This window comes from Gracilinanus agilis, chromosome 4 (genome assembly GCF_016433145.1).
Source record: "Gracilinanus agilis isolate LMUSP501 chromosome 4, AgileGrace, whole genome shotgun sequence".
NCBI lineage: Eukaryota > Metazoa > Chordata > Mammalia > Didelphimorphia > Didelphidae > Gracilinanus > Gracilinanus agilis.
Genome location: NC_058133.1, coordinates 494,005,925 through 494,030,908, shown reverse-complemented (window position 1 = coordinate 494,030,908; position 24,984 = coordinate 494,005,925). Strand labels below are relative to the sequence as shown.

General features: G+C 46.3%; 2 protein-coding genes across 2 annotated transcripts in view; both read left to right on the top strand.

Annotated features, from left to right (window-relative positions):
• TPST1 (tyrosylprotein sulfotransferase 1) overlaps positions 1-8,970 on the top strand; it is an 84,434-nt gene extending 75,464 nt beyond the window's left edge. The window contains exons 4-5 of the mRNA XM_044676371.1: positions 5,581-5,630; positions 8,401-8,970. Of these exons, the coding sequence (XP_044532306.1) occupies positions 5,581-5,598 (18 nt within the window). The 3' untranslated portion in view covers positions 5,599-5,630; positions 8,401-8,970. The remainder of the gene's footprint in view (positions 1-5,580; positions 5,631-8,400) is intronic.
• KCTD7 (potassium channel tetramerization domain containing 7) overlaps positions 7,553-24,984 on the top strand; it is a 67,663-nt gene continuing 50,231 nt past the window's right edge. The window contains exon 1 of the mRNA XM_044675613.1: positions 7,553-7,683. Coding sequence (XP_044531548.1) covers positions 7,553-7,683 — 131 coding nt within the window. The remainder of the gene's footprint in view (positions 7,684-24,984) is intronic.

The window sequence follows — 24,984 nt, the reverse complement described above, 5'->3', positions numbered from 1 at the left end:
ATCTCCTCTCTCTTAGAAGGGGCCCTGTGGAGTGTCCCCCTCTCTCTCAGAGGCTGCTTGTTTCCTTCACGTCTTTCAGATGCAGAGCTGATTTCAGAACCATCAAGAGCCCAGGTCTTAGAAGCTTCTCTTTTCTTCTTTTCTTTCCTATCCCTGGTTTGGGCCATTCAGAGAAATCCTGAACAATATATCTGGGTATTTGACTTAAACTTCAAAATTCAGAGGGAGACAAGAGAAGAGAACCTCATGTAGCTTCTCCCCACCAAGCCGACTTGGTGTCATTTTTCCTGTTTCACTATGTTTCAGTTGAAACCATTTTATCTTTAGTTCTGGAAACGTTAGAAGGTCCTTAGAGGACCAAGGCAAAGCATACTTCTCTCTTCTCTTCAGGGAAGGGTGGACTTTGGGTATGGATGGAGGCATGCATTGCCAGAAGGGGTCACCCTGTCAGTTTAGATTGCTTACCTTTACCTCTTTCTAGAAGGCAGAGGGAATTGGGTTGTTTGTTTTTTGTTTTTTTTTAAAGCATCTTTAAAACACTAAGACAACAAAGAATCACACAATGTTATCAGGCCGGGAGAGAATAAAATCCACACATTCATATGAGGCATCATTCTATAAACAATGCTTCAGATCATTAATAAGGAGAGGAATGCCCATGAGAATGCCCACGAGGTCAGGTTTCACCTCCCTGCCCACAAAGATGATAAAAGATGGGGATAGGCAGTGATGGAGGGGGTTATGGAAAGCTCAGCTGGTGGAGCTGGGAATCGGGCAGACCTTTATGTAAAACAATTTGGATTTGTGCTAAGCAAGTGACTAGAATGCCCCATTCCCAGTAACACTGAGATCTCACCATTTGGCATAAATCCCAAGGGGTCCATCTTAAATGCGTGTTATTGTCGAAGAGAAAGACCTTGATGATTCCAACATTTATAGCCACCTTGTGGTACAGAGACCAGGACACAAAGGAGGCGCCCCTCCATTGGGAGGCAGTCGCTGAACTTGGACCCCGACAGTGAAGCTGGAAGTGGTCATGCCATCTCTCCTGTCCTATCTGTCTCCCCACTAATAAGGGCTCTTTTTAGGTACTCCCATGAGGCTAAACCTTGGCTTCCTGGGATGGTGGGAGGAGCATCCCTTAGCCCTCCTGCCCCTCTCTGTAAACGCCAGCCACATCTCCCTCTGCAGAAGCTGCTCGTGCCATATGGCTGCCAGTATCTGGGGTTGAAGGATCTTCTTAAGGAGGCCGAAGCACTTACCAAGTTGCTGTGGCTGCAGGGCCCAAAGTAAGACCAGCTTCTGCTGATCAAAAATGACAAACTTGATGCGGTTAGAGCTTCCAGGGAGCAGAGCCTGCATTCCAATGGAGATTCGATGCCCTTTGCTGGCTTTGCAGTGTTCTAGAGAAGCCCCAATGACTTTGGCTGGGCAGATGAGAGGCAGCAGCTGACATTTTTATGGGGGGTGGGAAAGGGTGCTCCTTCTCCTGCTCCATCTCTTGCATCCTCTAAGGAGTTGTATTTCTAGATCAATCCCTGGTGCTTTCACTCTCTCACCAGTGCTTCTTGGCAATCCTGCTTCCACCTGCCACCATTCTCCTGAAATTGCCCTCCCAAAAGGTAATGTTCTAATTCCCCAATCCAGTTGCCTTTCCAGAACCTTCATCCCCAACGTCTTGACCACCTCCGCCTATTGGATGCCCTCTCCTCCCTCGATTTTGGAGAGACTTTGTTCTCCTCCTCCCTCCCTAACTTCAGTTTCTTGATCTTCACCCCTACTCTTCTCTTCCCGACCCTTTAGTGTGGATATTCCCCAAGGTCCTGCCCCCACCTCTTTCTATGTGTCTTTGGCAATTTCATTCATTCCTACATTGTCACTCACCACCTCTGTGTGCATAACTCCCAGGTCTATATTCTCAAGCATCACATCCCCATTTCCATCTGCGACCACTTGGGTTCCCTGCCAACCCCACAAATTTAATATGTCCAAATTGTTATCTTACGCTTAAGACATGTTCTTCCTGCTGACTCCCATTTTTTTTTCTCATGTCTCCTATCCATCGATCTCTAATACTGTTAATTATACCCAGAAATTTATCTGGCCTTTCCCCACCTCTCCATTTCCGTGGCAGGCCCTCATCGTCATCCATCCTGGGTCTTGCACTTGCTCACTTTTTATTTTTTAATCCTTTCCTTCCATCTTAGAATCAATACTATATATTGGTTCCAAGTCAGAAGAATAGTGAAGGCTAGGCAATGGGGGTGACTTGCCCAGGATCACACAACCAAGAAGTGTCTGAAGCCTGATTTGAACTCAGGCCTCCTGTCCCTAGGCCTGACTCTCAATCCACTGAGCCGCCTGGCTGCTCCCTTGCACCCACTTTCCAACGGGCATTTCTGCCTTCGTTCTCTGCTCCCTTCTCATCCATTCTGTGCAATAAAGCTGGTCATGTCACTCCTCTGCTCAGCACTCTTGAATGGCTCCCTATTTCCTTCCAAATCAGATTTAGTCTCCTTCTCTAATCTTACCAGACCCTCCACAATCTGTCATCCTGTCTTTCCAGACTCATCTCGTACTCTTCCCCCCAACATGCTCTGTTACACTGTCAAACTGAGCTACTTGTTATAATTCATGCTGTACCCCAGACTTAACCCCCCTTCAGTCATGCCTTTGCTCATGTCTCTTCTCCCTTTCTCTGCCCATTGAGTTCTACCCAGCCCTTAAAGCCCCCTCCTTGGTCTTCTCTGATCTCAGTTGCCAATAATTCCCCTGTCTTCGGGACTTCTCCCAGCACACTGTCTGCTGGTGTACAGATGTGAGTTTGTTTTCTTTTGTATTTCAATTAACTGCATCTTGTCACATCTCCCACATCATTAAGCTCCAGGAGGGTAGGGACTGTCTCATCTAAATTTTGTGTCTCTGCCGACCCCTAAGCCCTGCTCTCTACTCTGTGAGTGCTTAGTAAATATTTGCTAAATTTGAATTTTATTGCCTAGAGATTTTTAGCTTATTGTAAACCAGCTGAAATTTCAGTTAAGGAAGTCTAGCTAGCAGGTAAGCTCAAGCTCACTTAGGTCTTTGAATGTAGGGATGATTCTGAAGACTGAAAATAATTTGTTTTTATATTACAAATCATTTAAGGACTTGGAAGAGCCATTAGGATAGAATTTGTGTCATCATTTCCCTTATGGGTGAAGATATTATCAGCAAGGTCTATTTGAATCATGGCAGAGTAGATAGCTAGCCTCAGAGACAGGGAGACCTGAGTTCGTTCTCCCTCTGTCTTATACTAAGCATATGGTCTTGGGCAAGTCACATAACCTCTTGGTACCCCAGAAAACTCCCGAAGACCAGAAGTTGCAGAGGAAGTATTGACCTGAATGAGCAGAGGGAATTCCTCCAGTTGGAAATTTCCTTTATTGGTGATTCTCAAACTTTTTGGTCTCAAGACTCTTTTATACTTTTAAAAATGATTGAGGACTCTCGAGATCTTTTTATCATCTCTGATAATCTGATAAGGACAGTTTAGTTGATAAGGAAATAACGGGACACTGGAGTTGTCTTTTATTTCATGCTTCCAGCTCTGACTCTAGGAGCATGGAGTTTATTATATATATATTTCAAGACTCATTTCACACAAAAGAACCCCCCCCCAAACTTTGCAGATGCGCAGAAGTTACAAATTATGTCATATCAAAACACAAAAAGTCTCATTGGCTTCAGAACAGACCAAGGCCAAGGCTGAATTTTGACTGGGTTCTTATCAGAAAGCCAAGTTGAAGAGTATTTTTCTCAGGATTGAATTGCCCCTGCTGAGGTTTTGGCCTTGGCTATATCAGACAGCTGCATTCCTGGCCAAAGGGGAACAGTGTTAACCCTTTAAATTCAGGTTTGCTAGGAACTTAAAAGCTTTTCAATAAGGCCACAATACTTTTCAACAAGAAATCACAAGGATCACAAAAGGGGTCAAAAGAGGAGTCTCAGATTTTTATCTGTTCTCTTATTGGCTTCCCACAGAGGACCTCAAAAATCTTTTGTTTATATAGATAATATCTCTTGACATTTGCCATATTAGAAATGAAAATCGATGCTTAAAATATTTATTTTAAAATTATCATCATAAACCTATTGCATGGTAACATAAATTACATATTTTATGAAAATATATTTTCTAAAAAAACTGTAGCAGAAAACTGGCATTGTTTGACGTATTTTTTTGCAGATCTCTTTAATGTCTAGCTTAATAGCAAACATCCGTATTCTCGTGTCTGCTTCTTCCTTCCATCTGGTGGTGTGCCGTGTTGTTTCAGTTGAAGTCTCTGAAGAAAACCTGACATCACGCAGATATGTAGTTAGAAGAGGGAGGAGCATTTTAGTAGTCAGTCACAAAACATCTTAGTATGATTATGAAACTAGGTTTGACTCCTCCGAGACCATGACAGGGTCTTACAGAGTACCCTGGACTGCACTTTGAGGGCTAACACCAAACTAATGAAATGGCAGGCCTCATCCCGCTCCTTTATCCTATTGAGTACCAAGAGGGAAAGGAGGGTTTGAATTCCACCCCAAATAGTCTCAGCTCTAGGAAGTATGAAAGGAAGTGACGATTTCTGACTTTCACTTTGGGGCCTTCCCGAGGAGTCAGTCTCCTGCATTGGCTTTAATGGGGAGCAGGGCTCCTTCAGACTGGTGGCCATCTCCATCATATGTGAACAGCGTGCCCCCAAAGGGTCGTCTCATGGCCATGGAAGCCGTACTCTAAGCTTGTTTATGGGGCTGATTTGCTTTGCCCGCCTTTAATCGGTAGATGGGGTGAAGGCCAGCCTCACCAAGGCTGAATGCCTCCATGTGGCATTTCCAGCCTCAATGTGACTCCCATCTGTCATTTCGGACTTAATTCCAATTCCTCCGGGCTCTGCACGCCAAACGCCCCGGCCCTTGGCCTTTGGTCCCCGGCCCCTGTCATTGGCTGATGCCCTGTCAGGTCTCCCTTCCCTCCACCATTTCTATCCCTAGTTTTCTTCAAGGCTCATCCGCTGAGCCAGCGCCCCCTTGTTCTTCCTTCTTTCTGCCTCCTCCCATTGGCTTGTGTTCACTTAGCGGTTTGCCCCTTTATACCTCTCAGGAGCACATGAACCTCCTCCCCAGCGCTCACACATGACAGAGGCTCAGGAAATGCTGTCCAAATTGATTTGAACCCTCCCAGACGCCCATGGTTCCAATACAAACATTTGGACTGTTCCTGCTTAGCCAGCCAGGCTTGTCTGCTTCCTCTTGGGGTCTTCCCTGGGTTTGGCTTCATGTGGTTAAACAGAGGATCTGGGTTTGAATCCAGGCTTTGCCATTGATTCCCGGCGTGGCCTTGGGTCAACCACAGAAGCTTTCCAGGCCTCAGTTTCCTCATCTGTTAGAATAAATGGGCTGGACTAGATGATCTCTGAGTCCCTTCCAGCTCTAAGTCTGGGAGCCTCTGGGGGCTGTCTGGGTGCTGCTGCTTGGTAGAGGCCCCTTAGCCGGTACCCCGGCATCTTGCTCCAATTGAAAGCTGTTTAAATCCTTCTCTGCTTCCCTTAACAGAACGAGCCGGGCGAGTAGAGAAGAGTGGAGACCTCTCCGTCACACACAAGGTGATGGTCCCAGCCCACCCAGGGGGCTTTGTACTTCCCTAATCCAGGTTCTTCTCACACGGGGGTGGTCAGAGGGTCCCACAGAGGCCTGGCACCATCTGGGGGACATCCTCGAGCCAGACTCTGAGGACCTTCCAAGCTCCAGACCGGCCCAGAGGAGACATGGAAGCGGGTTTGACCTGGAAGGGACCTAGACGTCTTCTAGCCAGGGCTTGAGTGAGACCACTCCTGACTTGAACTCAGGAGAGACTTGGGTTCAAATCCCACCTCTAGCACGGGTAGCCGTGTGACCATGGGCAAGTCACTTCACTTCTCTGTGGGGCCTCTGTTTCCTCTTCTATAAAATGGCTGTCATAAGTCCTACATCATAGTCGATTAGATTATTGGATAAGGCCATCTGGCCCAACCACTGCATTTTACAGGGGAGGAGATGGAGGCTTCTAGAGGCCCAGTCTCTGGACCATGCTGGCCCTGGGCTTGGGCAGAAGACCAGGGACTTGAAGGGCTTCCTCTGGTACATGCCCCCAAGGAGCCGCTGAGGCAGGGCTGGCAAAGCCAGAGCCCGCCTGGATCTCCTGAGAAGCCCTCCAGGGCAGGGAACTGAGGCCTGGGAAGGGGCAGGGCTAGCCTGGCCTTCCTGAGCCAGGAGCACACAGTCCTTCCCCCCAGCGCTAGTGGGTGACCCGCACTGTGCTGACGGATTGACCCAGCCAAGCCCCGGCGTCTACACACAACTGGAGAGTACGTTCATTAGTGAATGAGCCCACAACTACTGTGGCACCAGGAAAGTGCTGGCTGTGCTCCGGGGGAAGGAAGGTTCTGGGGGCTCAGAGTGCAGAGACTAAAAGTAGCCCCAGCAGATCCAAATGTGGCCTTGGAGGCTTCCTGGCTGGGTGACCCTGGGCGAGTCATTTCACCCCCATTGCCCAGCCCTTCCTGCTCTTCTGCCTGGGAACTGGGAACTGAATCCAGGCGATATCGACTCTAAGATGGAAGGTCAGGGTTAGGGTAGCGCCCCCTCTTCCCCCTCAGGAGTCCGGTCAGGCCTTTTTGTCCCAGACGGAGAGGGGAGACCGCCGTGAGCCCTTCTCCATCCTGGCTCGGCCAAGTCCTCCCTGGCAATCTGCAGTATCTGTCCAATGTGGGCCCACTTCTAGCTTAAAGTGCCGCAGGTGCCCGGCCAGACGCGCTCGCAGGCTGGTAGACGCCCAGACCTGGCTCAGGCAGAGACGTCCTTCTCTGGACATCCAGCTGGTCGGGATGGGCCGTAGAAAAGGGTCCTGGGAGGTGGCGGATAGAGGGAGCTCCCAGCCAGGAGAGCCTGTTGGGAGCATTACTCAGCCCCTGCCTGGACCACAGCGAGGGCAGCCAGGACGTACCGGAGACGGGATCCAGGACGGCCTCTCCCATTCCCCGCCATGTCGCTTCTTTCTGAGGATCCTCCTCCTCAGAGTGCAATCCAGACTCAGGTGCAGTCAGGGAAATGGCCTATTTTGTCAGGCCCCTGTTTAATGGCAGGGAGGAGCTTAGGGGCCATAGCGTGAAGGAACCCCCGAGTGCACCCCCCAGCCCCTCCCAGACTCTCCCTCAGCCCCGCCCAGACTCTCCCTCAGCCCCGCCCAGTCTCTTCCTGTCCTGACGGATTAGAACCTGTTCATCCCGTGGTAGGCAGGTGCACCCCTAACAAGCCAGCCCGAAAAGGCTAGAGCAGAGGCGGCTTCAGCTTGTTCTCGAGGCCGTCTGTGGGTCAGGACTGCCCCCAGCTGCCTGGCCTGGCTTCCATCCAGCGCATAATAATAACATGGCCTCGAGGACACACTGGATGGCATCTCGGGGTTCAGATTATGCTTTCTTTACGAGCACTCTTCCAGGGAGGCCCTGTTTAATAGAGAAGCCCTGCGGGACGTGCCCACATCACGTCGATGACGAGGCTGGACCCCAGGGCTCTCCCGATGCCGCGGTCAGCATTCTCAGAGACTGGCGGGGACAGAGAGCGTGCAGGACCTGGAGCTGGACCAGCCAGTCCCCCAGTCCCTTCTGACTCTCAGATTCTGTAATTCTCAATTCCAGCCCCCCCTCCAGCACCCCTTGTTAGCTGTGTAGCCATGACCAAACTCGTGTGAGAATGCTGGGCCTGAGCTCGGAGCTCGCCTCCTCTACTTTCAGGCTAGGTGAGCTGGGCAACTCCTCATCTGTAAAATGGGGACAACCAGGGCCTCTTAGAGGGATCGTAAGGATCCAATGAGAGAATATGTCCTAGGAAGTGCTTTGTCAGTCCCCTCCGAGCTCTAAAGAAATGCCAGCTATTATTATTATTAATTACTATTACTACTGCTGCAGCTGCTGCTGCCCCTCAGGCCCTACATCTGCCAAAGGGGAAGGCACAGCTCCAGAGGGGGGCCATTCCCCAGCCCCTTCAGAGGTTGTCCGGCAGAAGCTGGACGACCACTTGGCGGGTATGTTCTGAGGTTCCAGCCCATCTCGGGTTCTGTGCCAGCCCCCGGCATCGGGATCATTCAGGATGGCTCTGAGATGGAAATGAGATTTTAGGTGTCCGTGTAGATCCCATCCAACAGATGTTTCTTAAGCACCTGCCATGTGCCAGGAACCATGATGCAAAGTGCCTCATGTATGTATCTACGTGCATGTGTCGATACACACGTATGTGTGTGTATCTATTCTTTCTAATCAGTGTGAAAACCCTTTTCCATCTCCCTTCCTTCTCCCTCTGCCTTGGCGTGCCGTAACCGTGTTCTGTCTCTCCCCCCAGGAAGGAGTCTTGCCTTTTCAAGATACGGGTGACCTCTAGGGATGGCGGTCCCCGTGCTCAGATGGGTGGCCGGGACGTGACGACCCGTACCTTCAGCCTCTCCTTCTCCGTTCTCTCCACCCCCTTCCTGCGTGTGGTTCCATCAGGCACGATTCGGCCGTCGCCGGTGAATGATTCCCTTCCAGGATGCTCACGGACCTCATAGAGTGAGACATCACCCGGACTGAGCAGGGGTGAAAGGTCAAGGGGTGCAGAGCCCCCCCCACCGGGCCAAGCACTCCCTCCACATCTTTCCCTGATCTGATTCCAAACCCCAGTGGCCAAGGGGAGGATTTTAAACCAGAGATGGTGTGGAGAAGGTGTAAGGACCCATGTGGGGGGAGACGTTGGACTGGGGGGGTGCTCGTGCCAGATGTTCTGTAGAACAGTTGTTCCTGTTGAAATCTTCTTGATGTGGATGTTAAATATCTTAATTATTTAAAGAATCACATGTTCTTTTGGAGAGGGCGGGGAATCACATGTACATTTACAATTCAATGACTTTTGTATTTTATTTTTCAAAATAAAAGCTTTAAATGTGAGGCTTGCTCGTGGCATCTGTCTCTTCTTTCTTGCCAAGGCTGCGTGTTCTGGGATAGCAGAGCAGCGGGCAGAGCCCAGTTGGGCCACGTGCTCCCTCGTCGCCCTGAGGCTCTGGTTCTCTGGGACGGTTCCATGGGAGTTTTGTTGTTTTGACCTTAACAACTATTCATCTGTTAAACAAATATCTTGGTTCAACGTGTACTTTTTTCCCTAGTCTTTGATTTCCGAGGTCTCTATTCTAAGCCAGAGAAATTTCCCTTTACCAGCTGCTACCAAGGAGATCTCCTGGTTAGCCAATCATCGGCGACATGTTTTTGGGATCAGTCCACATGAGCCTAGCCAGTTCCCTTCCCTCCATCCAGCTAATCTTCCTAAATGCTGCCTTCCTTGGGCTAGTGCTCTGTTCATGCCACCCATGCCAAGTCTAAATTCTGCGTGGCATTCAAGGCCCTTCACAATTTTCCCCCAATTTCCACCCTATCTTATTTCCCACTATTCCCCAAATCACACTCCCCCTTACTCATCATCCTGCTCATTCTTGTGTCCATGTTCTCCCTCATTTGAAATGGCCTCTCATCCATCCATCCATCCATCCATCCAGTCATCTCTCCCTCCATTTATCCATCCATCCATCCAGAAACTCCACCAGTTTCCTCATCTGTAAAATGAGGGGGTTGGACTAGATGGCCTCTAGGTCCCTTCTCACCTAGTGTCACATAAACTACCTGGGGCTTCAGTTTCCTCATCTGTAAAATGGGGTTGGACTGCATGACCTCAAGGCCCTGCCCCATTCTAAATTGATGTCTCCTGTCTGGCTCTAAATCTATGACTCTCACACCTACTAGGCAGGGCCTCAATTTCCCTTTTTGTAAAATGATAAGAGTGAACTCAATGGCTCCTGAGATCCCCTCTAGCTCTCCATCTATGGTCCTTCAACCCTCACAGCAACCATATGAGACCAGCTTTTCAACACTGAGGATTTCATCAGAGGCCATTTCCTCCTATGGAAGCAGATTTCACATCCTTGCTCCCTGGTAGACCCATAGCTTCGTGTGGCCAAAAAAATTCAAGATTGTTGACCAGCCTTTGCCTGGAGGGCTTCTCTACACTTGGCTGGGCTGGCCACCAGGACCAGGAAGAGTCCATTTCAGGACCCTCCTCGAGACCTTCCTCCCTGGGAGGATCTGCTAGAGATCACACTCCACTGGTATGAATATCCAGAACTTGGGTTCCCATCCACACCAGCTTCTGTAGAGTGAGTAATACAAGGGTGATCCTCATTTAAAAGACGAGCGATGGTGCAAGTGAACAAAGAGCTTTGCCCATGGCCACATGACCAGGAATTGTGAACCCTGATGCCAAGCCCCCATTTGCTTTCCACAATACAAAGAATCTGAGAAATGGAAGGCAGTTCTCGGGCCTTCTGAGTTCATTTGTCTCTGACCCAGGATGCTCTCTAAAATATTCTGAACGAGTGGTCTTGGATCAGCCTCAGCTCCCAAGGAGGCTCATCCCATCCTTGGACCAGTCAGATTGTTGGGAGGTTTTTCCATCTATTGAGCCAAATCATCCTGGCCACAAATTCCACCCCCTAAATACAAATAGAAAGTAGTAGAATGCCCCCAGGATGGGTCAGTGAGCTGGACTGGTCAGAGGATTGGGAAGGATGTCTCAGCCAGCTCTGCCTCCGTTTCCACATTTGTAAGGTAAGAATTGTGGTCCCTACAAAGAGTATGAACATCTGCCAGGGTTCTTGGGCCCTTGTGGAGGTCAATTGAGTTAAACCTGAAATCTCTTTCTGCATACATAGAGTATATTTATGCCACTTCAATGTAAGCATGATGTCATGACATGTTATGTGTCAAAAGTCCATGAACCATAGGAATTTAATAAGATGAGAGGTTGCTCATCATGATTTTACAGAGTGAGTCACAGAGCCAGAAAAGCCAGAGTTTAAGCACCATCTTTAACCTCTAACCCCTACTGGCTAAGAGACCCTGAGCAAGTCATTTAACCCTTCAGTGCTTTGGGCAATTCCTTAAAAAGAAAAGGTTACAAAGAAGGTGATGACTTCTGCTGATAGAGGGAGATTCCTCACCTATGAGTTCTCTATACAATATGAATATAATATTAAGATATATTAATCTATGTGTGTGTTTGTAGTCCATAGTCCACAGAACTCTGGATCTTGATTCAGGAAGACCTAATTCAAATATGACCTCTGGCTCTGTGACCCTGGACAAGTCACTTCACCCTCTTTGCCTGTAATCAGGGGGATGGGAAGATGGTATAAAGGTGATGTAAGGGCAGCCAAGGGACCTTAGGCAGATGTAGAAGTTGGTATGTGAAGGAGGGGTCCTACATCTAAGCTGAATGAGAGTCACATGAACTCTCTCACCAGCAAAGCCAAGACCCTTTAAGAGCAGGATTCTCTGCCTCTGCCCCTGGGAGTTGGAATCATTTCTATTGGACAGCTGGTAGAGTTTCCTGAAACAAAACTGTTTGATAAAGGTTGGCCAACTAGAGTTATTAATCTGATCTGACTGCTGGTGATAATTACCCTTTGATAAGGTAAAGGCAATGGCTTCAAAGATCTTTAAGCTTGAGGTTAAATGGGTCTTGTTTATAATAAGGGTTGTTGGGTATGCCAAAGAGTTGTTGAATTTGGCTAGCAATGGTAGTTGTTCCTACCTCCTAATAAATCTACCCAAAACCACCCAGACCACCCAGGGCCCCCTTTTCTACCCTTTCCTCCCCAACCCTGGAGTTCAGATCCAGAAGTGAAGTCAGGGGTCTGGGGACCCCTTTTTATACCCTCACTTCAACTGTCACCCTGGCACCTGGCCTGGGTCCTCTGCCAGGTTCTGTGTTCTAAATTGGCAATTGCCGGCTTGTGCCCATGAAAACATGGTTGCAGGATTTTACACATAACATGCCTCAGTTTCTTCATCTGTGAAATGAGTTGGAGAAAGAAATAGCAAGCCACTCTAGTATCTGCCAAGAAAACTCCGAATGGGGTGACAGAGTTGGCCACGACTGAACAACCACAATTTCCTGATTCACAGGTCCAGCACTCTATCTTCTATACTATCCAGCTACCTCTGTATGCAGACCCAGGTCTTCCCTTGTTCCAGGATCAGCACTCTTCCCCAAGTATTTTATCACCTCCCCAGAACTTGCCCAGTGGCCTCTTCCAGCACTAACGTTCCATAATCCACTGGTGCGCCTTGGTCTCACCTTTTATAGCCCTTTTTTCACATCACTTCCTGTCTCTCTCCTACTTCACAGGAACCAATCACAGCCTCCCAATTTGCCTAGCACTGCCCAAGGTGGGGCAGTGCTTGTGGCCTTTTGGGGTGTCAACTTTTTTTTTCTAGTAAGTGACCTGTGAACTCTCTTAGTGACTTACTAAGTGTTAGTAGGGGTACTTTTAGTTCTTGATTGATTAACTCAAAATAGACAAAGGGAATTAAAAAAAAAAAAAAACCTTTCACAGGGGCCAGGAAAGGATTGGACTTGGGGTACTAAATCAAGGGGTCTAGAGGAAACAGACCCTGCCCTCCAGAGGTCAGAACAACAACATAAGAGCACATTTTTGCCTAAGTCTTACCTCTTGGGAAAAGCAGGGTAGGGTCTCTGCTCTCCAGGATATGGACTTTCGTGAGAGGCTGGAGCAAGATGGGAGGGGAGAGGACTTGTTTTTATTCTACTGAATTATTTCTATTCCCGGGTCCCAAATTGAAGCTCAGACTCTTCCCTCGTTCCTTTGTTCCTAGGAAACTAAAAGAAGGTGCCACCAGAGAATCTCCATGGTAGGCAGATGGAAGAGGGAGTTGGTGAGGTTCCTCATGCTCAGGAAATTAAAAAAAAAAAAAAAAAACAACAACTAATTTTAGCTGAGAGAATCTGTTAGTTCTTTACTCTTTCATTAAGATATGTTAAGGGGGCAGCTAGGTGGCTCAGTGGATAGAAAGCCAGGCCTGGAGTCTAGAGATCTTGGGTTCAAATCTGACCTCAGACACTTCCTAGCTGTGGGACCCTGGGCAAGTCACTTCACCCCCAATGGCCTGGCACTTACTGCTCTTCTGCTTTGGAACAGACACTTAGTATTGATTCTAAGACAGAAAGTAAGGATTTAAAAAAGAAAGAAAGAAACATTAAGAGGGACAATCTAGACTGGGCAGAACTCTATTTCTCCCCCCAGTCATCAGAGGATGGAGAGCTCTCTATGATTACTGGCCATCTAGCCAGGGATGGGGACAAGCTGAGAGTTTCCAAAGCCCGCTCCCTCCTCACCGGGTATTCACCACTTAGTGATGTCTCGGGATATCCGAGGGAGGGGCTGAATAAAGAGCCCCCAAAGGGTCAGTTTATGGATCTGTGTGAGGGGACTTTCTGATCTTCGATCACTGGGAGAGACCACTGACCAATTCATTTATCGATTATTAATGCCTGACGGATACGTTGATTTCCTTCCCCAGAAGTCAGTCTCTCAGAATTTTTAATTGCCACCCAAAGGAGGGGACGGGAAAGTCAGGAAGCCTTTTTGGTCGGTCCTAGGTCCGTACACGGACAATGACTTACTGAGCTGATTTAGCCATAATTTATCCATTCCTTTCCTAGTGGGTGGGCCAGGATGCCTGGAGGAAATGTTTAAAAAATTAAAGTCAGCATGATTTCCTCATGAAAAAGGATGCAGAAAGAATGGGGAAAGTTATAAACAAGGCTTGTCTATGTGTGATGGTAATTAAAATATAAATATTCCCACACACACGGAAAGAGAGATTGGATGTAGTGGTTTGTTTTTGTTTTGTTTTTTTTAAATACTCTTTTGGAGGCAGCCGGGTGGCTCAATGGATGGAGAGCCAGGCCTAGTGCAGCAATCCAGGTATACATTAATTGTGATATTATTCTAAGAGTGCTCAAAAAAAAAAAAAACTTAACTCTTACACTGCTAATGACCGATCTCTGTAATCTTGAGTCAGATTGGACACGGACCTTGCCAAATCTCTGGCTCTTCACTAAGGCTACACCCGGGAAGACACATCACTTATCTCAGACTTTACCTTCAATGATCAATGAACATAGGTAGCAAACCTCAGTAGATGCCTCCGGCCATATCGGCTCTGGAGCCGGATCTTAGCTCTCCCTGTTGTTTCCGGTTTTGGCAGTCTGCATTTTATGATGATGACCTCATACTGTTAATGTATCAGGCCACTGGGCTCTCCCCTTCCCCCCATACTGCTGTAACCCCAATAAAAGTGACAAGAAATCCGTTGGCAAAGAAGCTCTTGACCATCAGAGCTTACTCGCTGCCTGTCTACCTTGTGCCAAAACCTTCTGTGTCTGCGTGTGTTTATTCTCGACTCATGTTCTCCTTCCATTAATCCTTAACCCGTAACCCATTTTCACTCAGGCCTTGGTTCCCCCTTTCTGAGCGTCCAACCCACTAGGAATCTTCGTGAAGCTGCTGGATGGCTTCACCTAGAGATGGGAGATCCTGGACTCAAATTTGGTCTCAGACCCTTCCTAGCTCTGTGACCCTGGACAAGTCACTTGACCCCCATTGCTTTGCTCTTGCCGCTCTTCTTCCTTGGAACCAATATACAATATTGATTCTAAGACAAAAGGGAAGAATTTTTTTAAACCTGTTTTTTATTGATGCCATTGGATACATATATATCTGGCTTTCTTCCTTCTCCTGCCCAATAAACCATCCCATATAACATCACCTAGATGCCTATGTGATCATTTGTTCAGTTATTCTCCAATTGATGAGTGTCCATATTTTTTCCCAGTTCTTTGCTACGTTAAAAAGCTGCTGCAAAGGGGGCAGCTGGGTAGCTCAGTGGATTGAGAGTCAGGCCTAGAGACGGGAGGTCCTGGGTTCAAATCCAGCCTCAGACACTTCCCAGCTGGGTGACCCTGAGCAAGTCACTTGACCCCCATTGCCCACCCTTACCACTCTTCCACCTATGAGACAATACACAGAAGTTAAGGGTTTAAACATGTAAAAAATAAAAATTAAAAAATTAAAAAAATAAAAAACCTGCTGCAGGGGCATCTAGGTAGCTCAGTGGATGGAGAGCCAGGCCTGGAGACAGGACATCCTGAGTTCAAATCTGGCCTCATATACTTCCTAACTGTGTGACTCTGGGCTAGTCACTTAACCCCAACTATGTACCCTTTACTGCTCTTCTGATATTTACTAACAATTCTGAGACAGACAGTAAAAGTTAAAAAAACAAAACAAAACAGAAAAAGCAAAAGGACTCATTAAATGAAGTCTATTAATGAAGACAAACTATCTTATTCTCTCATAAATCACCCCTAGAGCCCTACATAGCTCCCCAGGCTCATAAAATACCCTCCGGTTAAGACCCATTTGGGGTTATTAAAAAGGCAGTGCTTCATTTTCTAGCAAGCATCCGAGCTCCCTTTTGGGAATTATCCAAGTATACGGTACTGTCTGAAGAGTTTCTCCCAAAAGGAATCTCTACAATAACACACCTCACAAGTGTTTGTCCAGTCTCTTCTTGGAGACCTCCAAATGAGGGGAATTCCAAGGCAGAAGAGTGGTAAGGGCTCGATAACTGGGGTTAAATGACTTGCCCAGGGTCACATAACTAGGAAGTATCTTAATCCAAATTTGAACTCAGGTCCTCCCAACTCTAGACCTGGTGCTTTCTCCACTGAGTCACCTGGCCCCTAATCCACTACCTAAAAGAAAAGAAACCCTTATCTTCCACCTTAGAATCAATATTAAGTATTGGTAGAAAAGTGGTAAGGATTAGGCAATGGGAGTGAAGTGACTTGCCCACAGTCATATAGCTAGGAAGTGTCTGAGGACCTCCTATCTCTGGGCCAGGATATCTCTACATCTCTAACCTTTGTGTTTGCCTGCTGGCTTTTGAATTCTTTTTGAAAAATTTAACTTTTTACTTGTTTTCACTTTAAAAAAGAAATTGTGGGGCAGCTGGGTAGCTCAGTGGAGTGAGAGTCAGGCCTAGAGACAGGAGGTCCTGGGTTCAAACCCGGCCTCAGCCACTTCCCAGCTGGGTGACCCTGGGCAAGTCACTTGACCCCCATTGCCCACCCTTACCAATCTTCCATCTATAAGACAATACACTGAAGTACAAGGGTTTAAAAAAAAAAAAGAAATTGCTTATACTTGTGGTATTCAAAATAAATTATATTGATATTATACTATACCATACACATATTTTAGGCATTTCTGAGTCTCTAAACTTTTTCTGTGTTGTCTGCTGGCCTTCACATGTCATCTGTGGCTTCCACAAAACTCCCTCAAAATTCCCATTTAATTTCTTATGTTGACCCGGGCTATATCGAAACCTCAATGGGGAAGAGGTGCCTGTAGTTAAATTTCAGCAGTTCAAATTTGGGGGAGCTAAACAAGTTGCAGACTTGTTGCTGCCTAGTGCTGCTTGCTGCTGCTTTATTTGGTGGGGTGGGAGAAAGAGAATTTCCCATCAGTCATATAGGTTTGAAGGGGAGACGCTCTCCTGGATCAGAAGGACCATTTACCAAGTGCAAATGGGCCGAAATCTAAATCTCTCCCAACATCTTGAATTTCATCAAGTAGATTGCCTTGGATTAAATTGATAAAGGACTCTGACCAGCCCGCCTCCCTCACTACACTTACCATTTTCTCCTGAACTTCTCGGAGGCAAGAATGATTTGGTTTTTGTCTTTGTAGACTTAAGACCTAGAACATAGTAAATGCTTAATAAATGTTGGTTAACTGACTGAATTGGAAAGAAATAATTCTTGGGGGAAAAAACTAGAAAAGGTTTCAAAATTAGAATTAGAAAGAACATTTCCCCCAAAGAACTAAAACAAGAATTAAAAGAAAAAAAATTTTTAAACCCTTACTTTCTGTCTTGGAGGCAGAAGAGTTGTAAGGGCTAAGCAATGGGGGTTAAGTGACTTACCCAGGGTCACACAGCTAGGAAGTATCTGAGGCCACATTTGAACCCAGGACCTCCCATCTCTAGGCCTGGCTCTCAATCTACTGAGCCACCCAGTTGCCCCCTAAAATGAAAAATTTAAATCCTTTTGGGCATCTGATCTTTGAGGGGGTGGGATGCTATGTAAGTATAGATAGATGTAAATATACACTAATTTCAGCTGAGAGAAATCAGGAAAGGCCTCATATTTTTCTTATTTTACATTTCTTTATTCTTGGAACTGTCCAATTACAAATGAATCATCTATATAGCATAAGTCTATGAGATATGCTTTTTCAGGTAGGTAAGGGAGACAACTAAGAATATATTGGAAATGGGTTTACATTAGACAACCAATTACAACAGAGAGTCATTCAGGTACATTCCATGTTTTAAAATGGGCCACTTTATACAAAACACACATATATAGTTTTCTTACAGGCCCAAGAAAAGAGCACCCATCACAGCTTAAAAAAAAAAAAAAAAAAAAAGTTGTATCCCAGGTTTTGAACTAAACTTTGAAGAAAATTAGGAAGAAGTCCAGATTTTTACAATTTAAATTCACCCTGTGGGATTTCTCTCTGACTCATTAGTCAGAATAGGTTCATCTCACAGGATTCCTAATGCATTATATCTATAACTATTGTTGATCACGAATGCATTGTGCCCATTCCCTACAGAAGCATCCCACTATTGGCAATCCACCCAGCTGGGCATTCTGGGTTATTGATAACAGTGCTGCCCAGTAGCCTGTGTCTTTAAATCCATTGATTTGATATTGCTTGGCTTTTCATATGCTAATGGATGGCAAATGCTGTTCAGCTATGTTGTTTGCATTTGCATATCTGCTTTACAAAATGGTGGAATGGTTTTCCATTCCATCTGCTATTCGCAGGACTACTTTGCGGGATTCAATTTTTTACTGGAATCAGAACTCTAGGCGAGTGCCACGAATAATAGGAAGCATTGGCTGTAGAGAGCCAGAAGTCTTTAATCCTGAGAGTAGCCCTTGAGAATCTCAAGGGTTTGGAGAGAGCAGTGATGGATGACTTCAAACCAGGAACTAGCACCGAGCCCATTTTTGTGTGTGAATTACCAGACACAACTGATCAATCAAAAAGTCCTGGTGCAGTGACAGGGGAGAGACAGTGCTTGGACAGCGATCACAACGCCTTCCCTGGGAAGAAGAGAAGCTGATTTAGAACCTGAAAACCTTAATGGACAGAGAAGGCTTGCCAGGGGGGCAAGCTGAAATGCTTGCTTAAATCTGAGGAAAATGCTTCATCCACACACAGATGGCAAAGGATGCCAGATCTCCCACTTCCAGGGGGAAATCGTGGACCCAAGTTCAGAATCTTCTCTGGAAAAAAACCCCACATTCTCTTGGGGAATAACCAGTAAAGTCTAAATCAATCATGCAAGTGAGGGCAGATAGGTGGCTCAATGGATAGAGCACCAGGTCTGGTGTCAGGAAGACCTGGGTTCAAATGGGACCTCAGACACTTCCTAGCTGTGTGACAGCAAATCACTTCAACCCCACTGCCGAGCCCTTACCACTCTTCTGCCTTGGAATTGATACTTAATAGTGATTCTAAGACAGAAAATGAGGGTTTTAAAAAATCATACAAGGGGGGACAGCTAAATCCACGGCTCAGTGGATTGAGAGCCAGGCCTAGAGATGAGAGGTCCTGGGTTCTAATCTAGCCTCAGACACTTCTTAGCTGGGTGACCCTGGGCAAGTCACTTACCCCCCATTGCCTAACCCTTATCTCACTTCTGCCTTGGAATCAATACACAGTATTGATTCTAGGACGGAAGGTGAAGGTTAAAAAAAAATCACACAAGTGAATTATTACAGTATCAGCAGGCACCTGAGCTACAAACAAATGAATAATCTGATGGAAAGCATCCAAGGGGCCAAGTTTTCATATTTGTGCCAGTTCTTAGATCAGCAAATTCCTGGAATCAAGCTAGACGAGATCAGAATGTAAAGTTTTGGATTACTAAGTTGTTGCAAAAAGAGAAAAGCTCCTGACTTGGTGATACAGATGGACAGCCTGTGACAGAGAGTGACCTAAAGAAGGGTCAGGGTCAGCCTGGGACAAATAGACCAAAATCAGCAGAAAGTACAGGGGACCCATCACTACGGAAGGAAAAAGGAAACAGTGGAAGGATGGGTACATGCCTCACAAAAGGGTACAACTGTTTGAGAGATGGCCCTAGTGTGCAAAAACTGTCAGAAAAATCTGCCTTTCTCATTCGAGAATACTTCCTCATGGATAGATCACAGAAGTAAAGCAAGAGGCTTCCTTTGTTCACAGACCGGGAAGACAGAAGCTGATCTCCCCCAAACCAGTAAGAAATGGAACCATAGACAGAGCCAGACCACTTGAAAAGATAAGGCAGGCGATGCCCCTTTGTGAAACTTCTATTAAGTGCCAGCCATTGTGCCAAGCCCGGGGTGAGGGGTACAAAGAAAGGCAAAAGAGAGTCCCTGCTCCCAAAGAGCATGCTGGCAGCTGAGAAGAGAGTGGGATTTCTGATCTCTGAGAAGAGAACAGACCTTGGGAAGCTAGTAGAGATGCTGCCAGCACCCCGAGGGAGTTGTGTGATAGCTCAACCAAGAGAAGAGGGTCTTCCAGGGCTTGTAGTGGTACCAGGAACTGGGAGGTGGTTGCCTTTGTTATAACAAAGGTCTAGGTGGTAGCCTAGACCAGTAGTGGCAAACTCAAGTAGAACTTTTTGTCCAATTCTTCATGACTCCATTCGGGGTTTCTTGGCAAATATCTTAGCACTAGCTCAGATGCCTGCCAAGACTGTAATAATTCACTTGCATGAGTTTTTAAAACCCTTACCTTCTGTCTTAGTCGTTTGCCATTTCTTTCTCTAAACAGCATTAAGTGACTTGCCCAGGATCACACATCTAGGAAGTGTCTGAGATCAGATTTGAACCCAGGACCTCCCATCTCCAGGCCTGGCTCTCCATCCACTGAGCTACCCAGCTTCCTCCCCAGACCAAGGCAAAAGAGTGGTAAGGGCTAGGCAATGGACCCCATAGCTAAAAAGTGTGTGAGACCAGATTTGAACCCAGGATCTCTCATGTAGCTCTCAATCCACTGAGCCACCTAGCTGCTTCCAAATCAGCCCATTTTTAAGGAGCAGTGTCCAATCCCTCTGGTTTTTATTGATGATTTTGGTGACAGAAAGAGTCAAAAATGTCAATCAACTCCATCCAAAGACTGGCCACACTCCAATAAGTGACATTTCAAATCCTATTTAATGAAACTTCTTAAACTAAGAGGATTCTTCCTTTCTCTCCCTCCATGCCGTATGCGTACTCGACTACCATGAAACACTTGATGGGTGTCTGTTGAAAGAATGAATGAATCCGTCGTCTCCCTTTAATAAGCCTGAAGGTGATTGAGGAGACGATCTGAAAGGAAGCCTGGTATGGTGAAAAGCAAATATTTGGAGGCAGGAGGCTTGGGTTGGAGTCTTGGCTATCCTCAGCACTTGTCACTAAGGAACTTCACCCTCTCTCTGGGCCTCAGTTTTCTTATCTGTAAAATGACTAGTTGGACTGGATAACCTCTGAGGTCCCTTCCCGTTCTAGGCAATGATCCTATAACAAAATAGTTTCTGAAAACAGCTCTGCATGACTAAGATGCCCCAAATGTGGAGACTAATCTCTCTGCCCTAGTCAAGACTTTTTTTTTGTCTCTACCTCCCGCTTGAGCCTTTTTTCATGAGTTGGAAAGCTTTTAAAGAGTATGAGATGACTTATCTGCAAGACACCTCGTCAGGCCTCAGTTTCCCTGTCTCTAAAATGAGGGAGGTGGGCTAGATGGCCTCTGAGGACCCTTCTGGCTCTAAAATGACAAACTCATCCAATCTTTCTCCCAACATGGGTGGACATTTCCAAAGGGAAACAAGGGGAGCCATGTTTTTGTTCTCCTGGGAATGTGGGTCAAGAAAGCCAATCCAAGTCACCTGAAGTTGTGGTCCTCATTGGCAATTTGTTGTCAGGTTCAGCGTTGGCATTTTTTGCCCATCTTCAATCTTGAATTCTCCTTCAGCCCTGGGGTGGGGGGAGAGTGAGCTGTTTTCACCCGCGGGGTTCACCCTATCTCCCTGCTGGACTCCTGTGGAAAAGGCTTGATGGGTTTTGTCCATTAAAAGAGATCCTGGGGCTCCCTCTATGGGCAGGAGCTCGAGAACCATTTATGTCTGGGAAATCTCCAAGTGCCATCCGCAGGGCGGGATCCCACACTACGAAGGGGTTCTCGAGCTCAGGGACGCTCCAGCCTTTGCACACATTCTGGACATCTTTGGCAGACGGGGGGGAACCTCCGGGCCTGTTTTCAGAAGAATGTTCTTAAAGGCATTAAATGAAATGCTCAAGATGACAAAGGAAGTCAAGTGTATTCAAATTGTTATCCAAATATATTTTTTCATTTTCATTTTTTTTTAACCCTTAACTTCTGTGTATTGACTCCTGGTAAGGGTGGGCAATGGGGGTCAAGTGACTTGCCCAGGGTCACACAGCTGGGAAGTGTCTGAGGCTGGATTTGAACCCAGAACCTCCCATCTCTAGGCCTGGCTCTCAATCCACTGAGCGACCCAGCTGCCCCAAAAATTGTTTTTTTAAAGAAGAGTGAAATGAGTCGAAGCTAGAGAACATCATTCACGGCCATAAAATGTATATTTGAAGAATATCTTGTGAATGTCGGCCTCCAGAGAACGAACTGAGAAATGGAAACATGAAAGACACAATCTATAGATACGTATCTTTCTGTCGGACCTTTTATCGTTTGGGGAGGAGACGGAGGGGTCAGATACCCGAGAATAAATTCTAATAAATAAGGAAACTTTTTTTTAAAGGAAGAAAAAGGGGGCAGCTGGGTAATTTAGTGGATTGAGAGCCAGGTCTAGAGACAGGAGGTCCTGGGTTCAAAGGTGGTCTCAGACATTTCCTGGCTTGCACAAGTCACTTGACCCCCATTGCCTAGTCCTTACCGCTCTTCCGCCTTGGAACCAATACAAAGTACTGATTCTAAGGCGGAAGGTGAGGGTTTAAAAAAATAAAGCTTTAATATTCTTGGGGATTTGGGGTTCTGCCCATTTCTTTTGCAACATAGCTAATATAGAAATGTTTTGCATGACTGCACATGTAGAACCTGCATCAAGTTATTTGCCTTCTCAAGGAGAGGAAAGGAAGGAAGGAGGGAGAGAATTTAGAACTCACAATTTTTTAAAACAAACATTAGGGGCAGCTGGGTAGCTCAGTGGTTTGAGAGTCAGGCCTAGAGAAGGGAGTTCCTAGGTTCAAATCCAGCCTCAGACACTTCCTAGCTGTGTGACCCTGGGCAAGTCACTTGACCCCTATTGCCCACCCTTACCAGGAGTCAATACACAGAAGTTAAGGGTTTAAAAAAAAACGTTAAATTTTTGTTGTTTCCATGTCATTGAGGAAAAAAAATAAACTTAAATGTAAAAAAAAATCTTTTTAAAAACAAGTTTAAAATTTCTGATCTAATTTATCCTCTTCGTTTTACAGATGAAGAAACTAAGACCCCAAGAGTTTTCCAAGGCCACATGGGTATTCACAGAGCAGACCATACTGCCTAGGGGCAGCTGGGTAGCACAATGGTGACCTCAGACATGTACTCTCTATATGACCCTGGGCAAGTCACTCTATCCTGTTTGCTTCACTTTCCTCACCCGTCAAATGAGCTGGAGAAGGAAATGGCAAACCACGCCAGTTTCTTGACCAAGAAAACCTCCAATGGGGTCATGAAGAACTGAACATGACTGAAGCAATTTTATATGGTCCCGTCGTTTAATCCCTTTTGGCCAAAAACAGAACAAAACTAGGAAATGTTGGCACAAAGGCTTCACGCTTCGTTGTTTTTAATAAACAGCTGCACCAGGTCGGTCTGCCTTTAGGTCAGATTCAGAACCTCAGCTATCTCCACTAACGTTCTGGAATGTCCTGTCATGGATGAAGGGTGAAGGCAGCCCTTCTCCAGTCTGGAAAGGCTCTGGGGTCTGGGGGCGCTGCTGCCGTGGCTCCCATCCAGAGGAAAGCAGGCGTTCTGCTCACCCTAAGCTTGAGCAGAGTTTGTGAGAGCACGACGAAAGGAGGGGCCTGCCCAGACCATCTGGGAATTCACTGGGCCGGACCGTCATTTGTGGATGGAACCAACAAGTGAGCAAATACCACCTTGCCAGTGAGAACCAATCTAGAGCCCTCCATTGGACGGACCAATGTCCCTGGTTCTCCCGGGGCTGGGAGTTTTCTGGCCATTGGAGTCCAATATTAGAAGGAAATGAGATGCTGAGGGGTGATTCTCCAGTGAATGATGGGAGGTTTGGCTTCACTGTGTGGTGGGATAATTGATAAGGAGATGCTTCAGTAGGTGGGAGAGAAGTGAGAGAGAACTCAACAGTTATAAAAATAAAATGTTAAAAAATTAAAAGTAAATTTAAATTTATTTTAGAACTCACAACTATAAATAAATAAATTCTATGTCTATAGTAAATATAAACTTACAAAAGAATTCGGGTAAAAAAAAAAAAAAGAGGGAGAGGGAATACATGGAAGATTCTACAAGGAACACAGCTGAGCAAAGCTGCCCTGAGTCTGAATTGCCCATGATGGTTTACCAGTCTAGTCATTGAACTGGTAATCTCATGTAAAAACCTTTGCTGCTTCCTTTGTTTGATGGATACCCCGAAAACCCCCAACGCTACAAAAAGTATCATAAATGGTCAGAGACAAGCTCACGCTATCTCAGACTTGTCTCTCTGATGGTCACCATGCTGCAACTCTCTCTGTTATTATTTTTTTGGGCATCTCTTTTGTTACTTTCTCTATTCATCTCCTTCCCCACTCTTAAACCCCCCAATCCCATTCATTTTCCAGTCTTTGGCTCCCCTCCAGGTGATTAGAATCCATGCACGGATTTTTGGAGAGGCTGGACCACTTCAGGAACCAATTCTTCTTATCGATTCTAACTGAGAAGGTAAGGGTTAAAAAAAAAAAAGAAAGAAATTCAATTTGTTATTGTTCCAATGTTCAGTCATGCCTGGCTTTTTGTGACCCTATAGATCATAGCAGGTCAAGCCCTTCTGTCTCCACGCTCTCCCAAGTCTGTCCAAACTCACGTTCCTTGTTTCTGTGACACTGTCTGTCCGTGTCATCCTCGGCCGCCCCCTTCTCCTTTGACCCTCCATCTTTCCCAACAGCGGGGTCTTTCCCAATGAGTCCTGGCTTCCTTCTGTAGCCAAAGGGTTTAAGCTTCAGCTTCAGAATTGGACTTTTCAGTTAATAGTCTGAATTCATCTCATTAAGGACTGACTGATATGATCTCCTTCCTGTCTGAAGGACTCACAAAAGTGACCTTTGGATCACAAGAGCTTAAATGAGGAAGATCTGGGAGGCTTAGTGGACTGCACGTTTGATGAGAGTTCTGAGATGGCAGCTCATGCGAGGGTTAGGAAGGAGTCTGAGAATCATTATTTCCAGGACAAGGGAAGCAACAGACCTGCCCTCCTCTCGTCCTTGGGAGATGATATCTGGAATATTAGACTCCATTCCAGGAAGGCCATTAGGGAGGATGAATTGGAGACCGTCCAAAAGAGGATGGCAAAAGGATGACAAAGGACAGCAATTCACATGGTGTGGAGGTCCAATGAAGGAATAAGGAGTGTGTGTGTGTGTGTGTGTGTGTGTGTGTGTGTGTGTGTGTGTGTGTGATAATTAGCCTGGAAGAAAAAAGATCCACCTCATGCCCACACATGCCTTTGAGAACTAGAAGGACTAACTTGCTAGGGAAGAAGGATCCAATCTATTTTCCTTCACTCTATGGGATCATCAAATAGAATAATGGGGTATGTTTAAAAAAAAAACAAAACAACAGTGGCTAGAGTATCAGGTCTGGAGTCAAGATGACCTGAGTTCAAATCCAACCTCAGATATTTACTATCTATGTGATCCTGGGCAAGGCACTTAACCCTGTCAGCCTCAGTTTCC